This window comes from Acanthisitta chloris, unplaced genomic scaffold, assembly GCF_000695815.1.
Source record: "Acanthisitta chloris isolate BGI_N310 unplaced genomic scaffold, ASM69581v1 scaffold12455, whole genome shotgun sequence".
Taxonomy (NCBI): Eukaryota; Metazoa; Chordata; class Aves; order Passeriformes; family Acanthisittidae; genus Acanthisitta; species Acanthisitta chloris.
In genome coordinates this window covers 13,548-26,763 of record NW_008675430.1, presented here as the reverse complement: position 1 = coordinate 26,763, position 13,216 = coordinate 13,548, and the positions used below count along the sequence as shown (strand labels likewise).

Genomic DNA, 13,216 nt, shown 5'->3' with positions numbered 1-13,216 from the left:
CCCCACTTCCTGCCCTCGCCCGTTCCGCGGTGCTGTTTGCCCGTCGTGTCTCGGGACTCTGTAGCCGTTGGTAAGGCCGTTAATTCGTGGAATCTTGGAATCATTGAGCGTTAAGGGGTGGGAATGGAGTTTGGCGATCACCCAGCCCCAACCCCCTGCCCTGGGCAGGGACACCTCGCACCAGAGCAGGTTGCTCAAGGCTTTAGTCAACCTGGTTTTATTAACTGCATCTATTTCCATGGAAAAGGATAATTCTATGTTTTGTTGCAGAACTGAGAGGTAACGTTCAGTTTCCACACATGTCCCCAAACCACATCTACATGTCGTTTAACACTTATCAGCTTGGTAAGTCACACTACTAGTGACCCTGTGATTGCACAAGTTCTTGTTGAAGTTGCTCGCACCAGAGCAGGTTGCTCAGGGCATTATCCGGCCTGGAGTGAATACTGCCAGGGTCGGGGCCCTCTGATGCCCTTAGGAGCAAGGGGTTACCCCCCTCGGTGTGGGAAAAACACTTGTCATTGAGCTTCTGGTGCAGATGAAGGATTGTCTGTCACTACCTAAACATCCCTTCTGAGCTCTCCTCTGCCTTTTCAGGTATGGCCTCACAGCTGCAGGTGTTCTCCCCTCCGTCAGTATCCTCGAGTGCCTTCTGCAGTGCCAAGAAACTGAAAGTGGAGCCGACTGTCTGGGATGTTTCAGGACAGAGCAGTAGTGACAAGTATTATACCCACAGCAAAAACCTCCCAGCAGCTCAAGGGCAAGCCAGCTCCTCTCATCAGGTAGCCAACTTCAGCATCCCTGCCTACGACCAGAACCTCCTTCTCCCTGCTCCTTCCGTGGAGCACATCGTGGTGACGGCGGCCGACAGCACCGGCAGCAGCGCCACAGCCTCCTTCCAGAGCAGCCAAACCCTCACACACAGGAGCAACGTTTCTTTACTGGAACCATACCAAAAATGTGGGTTAAAAAGGAAAAGTGAAGAGGTCGACAGCAACGGTAGTGTGCAGATCATTGAGGAACATCCACCTCTCATGCTGCAAAACAGACCTGCGGTGGGTGCGGCGGCCACGACCACCACGGTCACCACGAAGAGCAGCAGCTCCAGCGGGGAAGGAGATTATCAGCTGGTCCAGCATGAGATCCTGTGCTCTATGACTAACAGCTACGAGGTGTTGGAATTCCTGGGCCGAGGGACGTTCGGGCAGGTGGCGAAGTGCTGGAAGCGCAGCACGAAGGAGATCGTGGCCATCAAGATCCTGAAGAACCACCCGTCGTACGCGCGGCAGGGGCAGATCGAGGTGAGCATCCTGTCGCGCCTCAGCAGCGAGAACGCCGACGAGTACAACTTCGTGCGCTCCTACGAGTGCTTTCAGCACAAGAATCACACCTGCCTTGTCTTTGAGATGCTGGAACAGAACTTGTACGATTTCCTAAAGCAAAACAAGTTCAGCCCTTTGCCCCTGAAATACATCCGGCCCATCTTGCAGCAGGTGGCTACTGCTTTGATGAAGCTGAAGAGTTTGGGTCTGATCCACGCTGATTTGAAGCCGGAGAACATCATGTTGGTGGATCCTGCACGACAGCCCTACAGGGTGAAGGTGATTGACTTCGGCTCAGCCAGCCACGTGTCCAAGGCCGTGTGCTCCACGTACCTGCAGTCACGCTATTACAGGTAGGTACTGACCCTGCTCGCCCAGGCTGGTCCTGCTGGGGCTCCCTCTGCCCTTGGGTCTGATCCTGGTTGAGGGAGAGGAGGAAATGATCAGCCTGGCCACTGCTCTGCCTGTTTCCTGCAGATTCCTTCTGAAATTTGTGTGTAAATAAATAGGTCGCATTGCTAGTGTGACCTGATCTGCAGTCCAGCACCTTCCTTTTCCCCCAGATCAGTGCAGTAAGTTGATTTTACCCTGTCACTGGTTGGTGATACTGTATGAAGCTGAGGAAGCAATATGATATTAATGCATTTTAGGCTGTTTGCCATGATTCAAAACTAGTCCATTAACCACAGTCATTGAGAAGGGAGAGAAAAGGGGATACCAGTTTCTTTTTGCTCTGTTTCTTCTGATTCTATTTTTGTCTGAACCCCCTTCACGAGCACATGACTTCCTGTGTCAACCCTAAGTCGTGCTTTTGTGAGACCTGTAGCTCCCTTAAAGCAGATGAGAGAGATCTCTGCTTCCCTCAACAAAACACAGAAACAGCTTCTACCCTGATCCTGCCTAAGAATTAAAAATAAACCACGGGCAAAGATGTTAAAACAGAAACTGTGTATAAAGCAAGCTATGCTGTTTATGGCAGTTATTCCTCCAGCTTGGTTCTGTTAAGTGTGTATTTCAATTTAAGTAGCAGCAGACTTCAATAAATGGATGCAGAAAGAGCTTCTGGCATCAAAGGGCCCTGTCAAAGTCTGGGCTGTGTTGTCAGGGTTGCTTTGGGTGGAATGTGAGCTCACTCCACGCAAAACTTAACTAGTATCTAGTCCTTCCAGCTGGGACAAGACAGAGGACTGAGACACTCCACCCCACCCTGTGTCTCTGTCCTGTTTGATCTCTCTCCTGGCTCCTCTCTTCAGTTTAAAGCCTGACTTATTGTAGGTTTGCTCTGTTTGTTCCTCATACTCCCTGTATCCATGTCCCCTTTGTTTTGGCAGGTTTTAACTCCCTCGATCACAGAGTACCAGCTTTCTGTGCTATTTCTTTCATGTGATACAGACTTTTCATAATGATAGAATCATAGATTGTTGAAGGGTTGGAATGGAGCTGAGAGATCATCCAGTGCCAACCCCCTGCCCTGGGCAGGGACACCTCCCACCAGAGCAGGTTGCTCAAGGCTTTATCCAGCCTGGCTTTGAGCACTGCCGGGGTTGGGGCAGCCACAGCCTCCCTGGGCAACCTGTGCCAGTGTCTCACCACCCTGGCAGGAAAAAACTCCTTAATGTCCAATCTAAATTTCCCTTCTTTCAATTCATACCCATTATTCTTTGTCTTATCACTACGGTTCCTAACAAAGAGTCTCTCCTGATCAAGGAGAATCCATTGCTCCTGATCTTTGCTCAGCTTCTTGGCACAATCTTTCCAATTCTAAATTACTGTTACTCTTTGTAGCAGTTGTCCTCTCTGCCCCACAGCTCTGTTGAAATGCTCACTCTCCAAATATATCATCAGTTTTGGTGCACTGAATGAGGTGACCACTGATCAAGAATCTGCTCTATCTCACTTGCCACACATGTCAGCAAAGCATCTGGGGAGGCCCACGGTGCTCTCCAGTTTCTGGTATCGCAGAAAGCAGGTTTGGCTGAGCCCAAAGCAGTGAGGGGTGATAAGTATCTTCAGGGGGCTGCAGGGAGGGGAGCTCTGTGCTTCAGCTGTGTGTGGGGCACTGAGCTCCCAACCCCTTCCAGCTCCCCGGCGTGACTGACACTGCCAGAAAGGCAAATAACCTGGGATTAGGTGGCGTTGGACTGTCTGCTTGGCTAAAGTGAAGAATGCTGTGATGTGGAAATCTAGTCTTTAGTGATATGTAATTAGTTTAATGGGGATGATTACTAAAATCCATAATCTATGAATTTATGGAGATGGCACAGAAACCAGCTTGCTGTGGGAGAACTGGATTGCTTTAACCATGTTCATGTTACATTAGTGCTCAGATGAGTTCCAAGCTGGACATTTTTTTCAGTGCTGTGTTTAATGAAACAATGACCAATTCTTCATATGGCTCTCAGTCAGCTGTTAAAAATAAACTTCTCTGTGCTCACCACTTCTGTAAGCTGTGTCTCCTGTAAGAGACATCTAAACCAGGCACACTTGGGTGCTGTACAGTGAATTTTCTGATCTCTGTACCCTGAAGGAATAAACCTTTCTTTATTAATTACACTCTGTGCTGCTGGAGGTCATCCTGCCCAACAGCTCTGCTCACTCCGGGGTCTGATTGTCCTTCTGGCAGTTGGACACCTTGTACTGTGCTCCATGCACAGCTCCAGCAGCATCATCCCGTTGGGATATTGCATAGGGTTTGTCAGGACAAGGCTGTTAAGGCTGAGGCAGGATCCTCCCTCCAAGGCACTGCTGCTCCCACTTTCAAGAGCAACTAGAAGTGCCTGTGGAGTTTAGTCTGTAGCCAGGCATGGACTAAGAGTAGACAAGTGATAGTTTCTGTGGGAGCCCTGAGGTCTATGTGCAGCAATTCCTCACCTGAAAACCAGAGTGCATGGTTGGTACATCAGGTGAGGAAGGGTATGGAAACTTTTGTTCTTCCTCCCTGGGAAGGATGGACAATGGAAGGAAACAGACAGCTGGCAGAAATTTAAAATCCTTGGAAGACTGTTCTCCTTGCTGTGCAGAGTGAGGTTTATGTTATATGTCCTATGTTATATGTAACTGCAGCCGTCATGTGAGCTTTCCTCAGCTCCCTACCTCCCGGTGCTGCCTGTGGGTCAGTGCAGAGGCACAAACTGAAGGTCCTGAGCTGAAGGGCTGGACAATTTGGGCCATGAGAAGGTGACACTGAGCACTGGGGGAGCTTGCAGAGTGCAGGAGTATCTGTTTCCTACCTCTGCTTTGGGCTCCATGACCTACTTCTGTCCCAGCCATACTGGCCTGGGAAGCAGCAGTGCTTGCTGCCAAATCTAACTCTGCCTGCTAATCCAGCTCCGAGTGGTGACCCTGTTGTTCTCTGCATTGCTGGCTGCAGTTGTACCCGCGTCGTGTTCCCATCATCCCTCCCGGGGGGAGGGTCAAAGGCTCAGGTGTAAACATGCTGTGTTTGGAAATGCTAGGAGTGAGTCTTGGATTTTTCTTGGGCTGCTGTGAATCCTCTCTGTTCTGAGAGTGCCTGAGTGTATCTGCCGGCTTTGGAAGGCAGTGCTTGGCAATGTGTGTGCAAAGAGTGGTGTTGATTTTATTTCAAAGAGCTTAAGATGGTAAAATCACTTTAATCTCTGGCAGAGCAGCTATGGAAGTGACCTCTGCCTGCTGTCCTGGTTCAGCTCACAGCTCCTAAGGCTGCTAATTAGAGTGGGGTAAAAGGAGATGAGAGAGATTCTGATTTCCCAGCCCTGCTCTGCAGTCAGTGAGATCAGGAGGCTTGGGAGAAGTGCATTTATTTAGCTGCATGGAATAAAATACACTTTTTGTTCAACTTGCTATCGTTGTGGTGTTGAGATTTTGGAATACCTTAGTCTATTCCAGTATGTAAAGACTAACAAACCATCACATCCAGCCTTAGTTGCTACAAATCTCTATTTCCACTGGAATTGGGATTTTTTAATGTGAAGGATTAACATACTCTGCTGCTTATATTTTAGTTTGTTTGCCAGTCCAAACCAAGGAAACTTGGGCATGCAGCATTCCTTGTATGATTCCTTTCTGAGTTGGAAATTCCTGCATGAGGATAATCAAGAGGATCAGTACAGTTTGTTGATGATGACTTGTATCCTAATGGCACATGGAGTTCTGAAAAGCCTGTGTGAGTGAATGACTTGTACTCACTCTGCTTGTGAGGAAAGACATTCCTCTGGTTTGCACCTGTTAGCCTGTAGGAAGTTGGATCTGTTCTACCATATTTCTTTAAACATTCAGCATTCAAATATCAGATCCTGCTCATAACTGCATAATCATTTTATATATTCACGTAGGAGAAAACATTCCAAAGTCAACAACTGCCAGGATCAGACAGACCAGAAGGTAGAAACAGATCAGTGTCAAGTAGAACAAGTGCCAGAATGTCTTAGCTTGAATAATCTATTATTCTGATTACTCTCATGGCTCTTGGGGGGCTCAGACATAATAAAACCTCCTTGCTTGAAGCTAGGTGATAGAGAATTGGTGTGACCTCACTGCAACAGGCTGCTGGCTCAACTATTTATCTTTTTATGGAATCTTGGAATGGTTTGGGTTGGAAGAGACCTGACAGACCATTTCATTCCACCCTGCCATGGGCAGGGACACCTCCCAGTAGCCCATGGTGCTCCAAGCCCTGTCCAGCCTGGCCTTTTGTGATAGATGTGCTTTCCCAGGGGCACTGTGCCTGGGCAACTGGGATGAGTGCATTTGTTTTTGAGACACCTGTGTAGGCACCTGAACCAGAAGGTGTATCCGTGTCACCGTGGCACAAAGGGTGATTAACTGGGGAGTCACTTCTTGCCATGTATAAACAATTGGGAGGTACTTTCAGGTTGAGCAGTTGGGGAAGGTGAGTGTCAGATTTACTGACATCTGTACATTATGCAAGCCCTGGTTTTTAGAATTCTGTAGAAGGGTCAGAACTGGTTTCAGAGCCTTTTTTAAGCACACAAATATCCACAGTGTAACGCAAGAAAAGTCACCCGTGCCCTGGGGCATAGTCCCCGAGGCATGACCAGGAAATAGATCACCTGGAGTTTAGGGCTTTTCTGTCCTCTTTTGTGCCTGTGATAATTATGCATGAAGAAGGTCAAGATTTTCATGTTTCCTGTACTTTCCAGAGTAAATTCCCACAGCATCTCACTTGGGTTCTGCAGCACTTGGGTTTTATGCTGTATGCAAATGCGTGACCAGAATTTGGCCTGCCGGAACAGCATCAGTTTGTTTCAGAACTCTGTGTAGGTGCAGAGTTGTACTGAAACATCCGTTTGTGTTATGAGTCAGTTCCAGACAGAAATCTCCCTGAAATTCCAACCTGTTGCAGAAGCAAATTCTGCTTGGAGTTTGAGTTCTTTTTCGTCACCTTCTTGTAAAGACTAGGCCAGACAGGTACATTTTGCATTAGGTGTGGTTGAGCTCCCAGAAACCTGAAACACAACCTCCAGCTGAGTTCTCTCTGTCCTTTTTAAACTCGAAACTCTCCGAGCAAACCCTGTGTGAAAACCTGCTGATAGAAACCGAGCAGCTCCCCAGAGAGCTCCTTTTTCTGGCTCTGCAGATGTTCTCCTTTCCCACAGGGACACAGGCAGCCTCCTGCACCTGCTTACCTGGGATCTCAGGACCTTCCTCCAGGAAAAGTCTGAGCACTGTTTGCCTGAACTTTTCTTCCCAGTTCTGTTAGGATAGGTTGGACTTAGATGATCTTGAAGTTCTCTTCCAGCCTTGATGATTCTGTGTGCTGTCTCAGGAGTGCCTTACACCACATGTGCTGTCAGGTTTAATTAAACTGATTACTCAAGGAGTACCTTCATATCACAGTTGCATAAAGGCCTCCTAGGAGTTGGGGGGCAACGTGGCAAGGAATGAATCCAGCTGTGCCACTAAGGGGTGAAAAGGTTGGGCCACTTGAGGAAACAACTTCTGCTTGAAAGTGAATCATTTACTCTCACACGGGTTTACTTGTGCACGGAATGGCATTATCCAGAGGGATTTATAGAGAAGAAATGCAGCTTTCAGAATCCAAGACTGAATTCTTTCCCCTTTATTTTTCCTTTCACAGAGCTCCTGAAATCATCCTGGGTTTGCCCTTCTGTGAAGCCATTGACATGTGGTCACTGGGCTGTGTGATAGCTGAGCTGTTTCTGGGCTGGCCTCTGTATCCAGGAGCGTCTGAGTATGACCAGGTGAGAACACATGGAGGACATGGAGACCTTCAGCTGAAACCACAGTGCTCTGTGTTCAGACCCTCTGAACCCCACGTGTCCTCTGTCAAGTTTCCCCCAGTACACATTGCACTTGTCTGTCATCTTAAGTTCTTTTGCTGTCTGTGATGTTCTCATTGTGTCTGTACAGGAGAGCACAGAATTCTGTGTGTTTTCACTTGAGCTGAAGGTAACCTGTCCAGAATTGTGTCCAATTTGCAGTTAACCTCTGGTTTCCAAACCCAAAAGCTGTTGAAACACCTTCCTGTCAAAACAGAAGCAAGGTGTGTGTCCCGAAGTGGAACACCCTCTGTAATTTCACCATGAGGGCAGTTTTTCCATGTGGAGCCAGAGCAAGCCTATCATTCCTGCCCTGTTAATACCTACAGCAGCCCTCATTTTTTATGCAAAGTGTGAGCCCTAAGCTGCCTTTGAAATACAAGGGCAGGAGAATGAGAGGCATCTTGAACTAATTAGTCCTTTCCATGGATACTTGGCATTATTACCTGGGCTAGTCAGTGCCTATAAAAGGACAAAACGTCTGCGAGAAGGTTTTTTGAGGGTAACATTTTCACTGGGGTTTTTGTGGTGGTGTCCTGTTACAGTGCTTGGTATAGCTTTCCTTATGTGATAAAGTACATGAAAACTTACTTAAATGGAAAACTTACTTGTCATATGTCTTCCCGGCACTGTAAATTTCGGAAGGAAGCACAGTGGTACCTTAAGGAGCAGAATGAGTTAGAAAGTAGCTGAGGCAGGGCCTGGTGGTTTCCTTGTACGCTGAGTTTTGTGTAATTCTGCGAACCTTATCTGGGCGTGTGTAGGTGGGTGGGGAGGAGCTGCTTTTTCCATTGCTTAATGAGAGGATTTTGCAGTCCTTTGTGAGGCAGCGTGAGGTGTGACTTTGTGGGGTTGATTTTGGTGTCTGAATTTCCCTTGAAAACTAGGAATGACTTGCTTTCATGTTTTCTGAGATGCTGCAGCAACAGCAAGTAGAAGCTAAGGTGGACCTTGTGAGAGGAGCTCTCCAGGAATGAGTTCCTGGGTTGGGATGGGATTTACAACTATTTTTGTAAACACCCTTTGGCTGTAAAGAAAGAATTATGTCTCATGAAGACAGCAGAACTATTGTGCAGATACAAAAGGACTCACCTGCAGACACTTAGATCTACACTGGCTACAGTGAAAAGTGAGTCCATAAATTCATGTGTCAGGAACAGTGTGGTCAGGAGGACTAGGGAAGTGATTCTTCCCCTGGACTTGGCACAGGTGAGGCCAGACCTTGAACCCTGTGCTCAGCTCTGGGCCCTCAGTTCAGGAAGGACATTGAGGGGCTGGGCCAGAGAAGAGCAACGAGGCTGGTGAAGGGACTGGAGCACAAGTGCCATGAGGAGAGGCTGAGGGAGCTGGGGGTGTTCAGCCTGGAGAAGAGGAGGCTCAGGGGAGACCTTAGCACCCTCTGCAACTCCCTGACAGGAGGTTGGAGTCAGGTGGGGGTTGGTCTCTTCTCCCAGGCAACCAGCAGCAGGACAAGAGGGCACAGACTCAAGCTCTGCCAGGGGAGGGTTAGCTTGGATATTAGGAAGAGATTTTTTCTGGAGAGAGTGCTCAGGCATTGGAATGTGCTGCCCAGGGAGGTGATGGATTCACCATCCCTGGAGGTTTTCAAGCTGAGACTGGATGTGGCACTTAGTGCCATGGTCTAGTGACCACAGTAGGGTTGGACTCGATGATCTTGGAGGTCTTTTCCAACCAGGTTGATTCTACGATTCTATGTGATCCCAAGCTGTGACAGTGCAATGTTCAGCTGTTTGGGCACAGTGGGATAGCAGGAGTTCTGCAAATAAGAAATGACACATGCTGAAGGACCTGTAATTGATGGTTTGAACAAAGCATAGTCACCCTAACACTGTGGTTTTTCTTGAAGTTGCTATTTTCTTTCCTTTTGAGTGTGTCTTTTTTTATTTTATTTCTTTCTTTATGTCTTACCAATTCCATCCCAAAGATTCAAGTGCATCTTCCAAAATTCTGAGCCCTTTTTTTTACATGTGAAATAAAGTGTATTAAATGTATTTGAGGATGTAAAGAGTGTGTTTGTACAGGAGGTTTGGTCCTGCTTTGTGGGTCAGTGAGAGCTTTGTTCTATAATGATGTGCCTAGAGTATTTTTGTAGCCAGACACAGCAATGTTGCTTGGAATACATACATGATAAATTCTGAGTATTGTTCTCTCCAAATATGTACTTTTTGCATTGCTAAATGTCTTAAAAGCTTACAATCTGCTCCAATATATTTAACAAAAATATTTAAAGCCTAAAATTTCTGCGGATAATATGGTTGAAAAATTTATGTATCCTTATAAATCCTTGAACTTTGCAGTTTTGGCTGTCTGGGCATTATTTGTTTGCAGGTAATTTGCTGCTTGCTGTGAGCAAAACTGGCTGATAATTGCAGCATTAGCTGTGTGTTCTTTATATTAGGAGTCCTCACTCTTGGAATTTTCTTTCCTAGATTCGTTATATTTCACAAACTCAAGGCCTTCCAGCGGAGTATCTTCTCAGTGCAGGAACGAAAACAAGCAGGTTTTTTAACAGAGATCCAAATTTGGGCTACCCACTATGGAGGCTAAAGGTTTGTCTGTCTTTTCAACTCCCAATTCTGTTTAGTTCATTCAGGACTTGATCCGAATTCCCACCTAGTTTTAGTGTGCTGTGAAAACATTCTGAGTGCAGATTGGCTTAGAAATGCTGTTCAAACGTGGCTGATTTGAGGTATTTCATTTCAGAAACTGTACAGAGCTCCTGGTACTCCTCTAACAATAGCAGCTGTGCATGATAGTCCCAGCAAAGAGTGGGTGTAATGGAGATAATGGTTACTTATTATGGCCTGCTCATTCCTGGGGAAGTGTGTCATCTTGTTGTCATCTCCTGACAATCCAGCGAGTGAAATACGAAGTGTTTCACGATGGCCTTTGTGAGTTTAGCAGAAATCTGTTTGTGGATTGGCAGAGGATAGGAGACAATCAGATCTGGGCCTGATTTGCCTTTAAAGCTGAGCAGCATAAGGAAAGGGATTTTGCCTTTCTTCCTCATAGAAGAGGGATTAAAATATTTGCAGCCTCTTCCTAAGTCAGAAGCCTTCAGTTCTTTTGGCTGATGCACTCCCTAAGAAAACCTTGAAATGAAGTCATCCTGTTGCTAATTTAGCTTCGCAGTGAAGGATCCATCCAGTTTGGGAAGTGAGAGCCCATGGCTGTTGGGGTTTGGCCAAGTGGCCTGTGGTTTGTCTGAGAGCAGGCAAATAATCACCTGACTCAGCAATTTCTTGCTGCTTTTTCTTTATGCACATGCAATATCTCCAATCACCTGACTCAGCAATTTCTTGCTGCCTTTTCTTTATCCACATGCAATATCTCCGTTTGTAACAACAAATGTTTTCTTTTCTAGACCCCAGAAGAACATGAGTTGGAAACAGGAATAAAATCAAAAGAAGCTCGGAAATATATTTTCAACTGTTTGGATGATATGGCGCAGGTGTGTGAGGGTTTGTCATGGGCATTAGTTCCACATGGTTTTGGGATTCCTGGGAACAAGACTCCTGTGCAGGAACATTCCACATGCATCCGTTGATGGAGGTTTGCCACGGTGCCAATTTGCATCAGAAATCACTGGATTAAAGCCTGTCAAAATGTTAATTATGAACCTGCTTGAAATTTAGTGGGATTTTTTATGCCTCAATATGCTTATCCTGTTCTCACTAGCAGCAGTGGAACAGTAGGAGAGCTAAACCCCTTCAGATGTGTTTATAGGATTAGGCCTCGTGCAGTTTGGAAATGTTGACAGGAGCTATAGATCATTCTATTTTTCATTCTATTTTCAGAGGTAAAATGAAGGAATATCTGAGTGTTCTTATTATCATGAGTCTTTGAATGTTAAATATATTGGTCTCAGTTTTCTGTTGCTTTTGTAGTTGTTCCCATCACATTACATTTGTGCAGAGAAGGTAGATTCTTGCCATTCTGATTTGCCAGCCCCTTCTAGCCCCTCCAAAACCAGAGGACATATCTTTGAACAGACCAACTTCATGTTGAGATGAGAATTCCACATGTAAATTTGACTCATGGGATAAGCAAGGGAAAGGCTATGTGGGATCACTGCAGTACCTGAAACGAATCTGGCTAAGAGACAGAAATGCTCAACAAATGTTTCTGCATGGTGTGAAACCACTGCATTGTTAGGGGAGATTAATGTGATATTTGTGTGAACTCCTCTCCTGTTGTTTTCCAGGTGAATATGTCCACAGACTTAGAAGGCACCGACATGTTGGCAGAGAAGGCTGATCGGAGGGAGTATATTGATCTGTTGAAGAAAATGTTGACAATTGATGCAGATAAGAGAGTTACTCCACTGAAGACTTTGAACCATCCGTTTGTTACTATGACACATCTACTGGACTTCCCCCACAGCAACCAGTGAGCTTCCTTTGATGGCTTTTTTTGTTTCAGGGGAACTTACTGGAAACACAGAACAGCACTTTTCCAGCTTTCTGTCAGTGCTGTTTGCTGCAGTTTCTGGCTGAGCTGAAATAGCACGGACATGTGTAAGGAATGGAATGTCCATAAGCTTCCTTTTCATGTTTGAGGACATTCTGTTGGTTTAAGAAAATAAAAAAAGAACCTAGAATCATAGAATTTTAGGGGTTGGAATGGAGCTTAGAGATATCTAGTCCCAACCCCCTGCCCTGGGCAGGGACACCTGTTTGCTGCAGTTTCTGGCTGAGCTGAAATAGCACGGACATGTGTAAGGAATGGAATGTCCATAAGCTTCCTTTTCATGTTTGAGGACATTCTGTTGGTTTAAGAAAATAAAAAAAGAACCTAGAATCATAGAATTTTAGGGGTTGGAATGGAGCTTAGAGATATCTAGTCCCAACCCCCTGCCCTGGGCAGGGACACCTCCTCACTAGTTTGCTCAAGCATCCAGTCTGGCCTTGAACACCACCAGGGTTGGGGCAGCCACAGCCTCCCTGGGCAGCCTGTGCCAATGTCCCACCTAAAACTTATGCATGAAGTTGGGAATCTGTCATGTCTCTTGTGCTGTTTGGACATGTCTGATATTTTCCTCCTGTTGCTCTGTTCCAGTGTGAAGTCTTGCTTTCAGAACATGGAGATCTGCAAGCGAAGGGTTAACATGTATGACACAGTGAATCAGATCAAGAGCCCGTTCACGACTCACGTTGCTCCTAATACAAGCACAAACCTGACCATGAGCTTTAACAACCAGCTCAACACAGTACACAATCAGGTAGAACATTTTTGACCTATTCTATACTTATCAAAGACTTGCACTGGTCTAATTTGGTGCCTTCAGGACAAATCCTGTGCTGCAAAATACTTCAGTTGCTTTGCAGAATTTGTAGTCTTGTCTTGAAATGTAACTTGCAAAACTCAGGCCAAGGCAGTCTGTACTTGATGTAATAACATTTGTCTGTCAGTTCAGCAGTGTAAGTAAAGTTAGTGCAATTCATATTTTCTTCTCTTATATTGCCTTATGCCTTTTACCTTAAACCTTTTCCTGATGTTTGCAACCTACTGATGGTTTCTCTTGTTTGTTTTACAACAACTGCAAGTAATAAATCTGATATTTTAACTCTCTTTTCCTAGGCCAGTGTGTTG

The 13,216-nt window shown here is 46.0% G+C and overlaps 1 protein-coding gene across 1 annotated transcript in view; it reads left to right on the top strand.

Moving 5' to 3' along the window:
• Positions 1-599: 599 nt before the first annotated feature.
• HIPK1 (homeodomain interacting protein kinase 1) overlaps positions 600-13,216 on the top strand; it is a 21,816-nt gene continuing 9,199 nt past the window's right edge. The window contains exons 1-7 of the mRNA XM_009075755.1: positions 600-1,675; positions 7,402-7,525; positions 10,054-10,173; positions 10,989-11,075; positions 11,829-12,013; positions 12,683-12,845; positions 13,205-13,216. The exon at positions 13,205-13,216 is cut by the window's right edge and continues 202 nt beyond it. Coding sequence (XP_009074003.1) covers positions 600-1,675; positions 7,402-7,525; positions 10,054-10,173; positions 10,989-11,075; positions 11,829-12,013; positions 12,683-12,845; positions 13,205-13,216 — 1,767 coding nt within the window. The remainder of the gene's footprint in view (positions 1,676-7,401; positions 7,526-10,053; positions 10,174-10,988; positions 11,076-11,828; positions 12,014-12,682; positions 12,846-13,204) is intronic.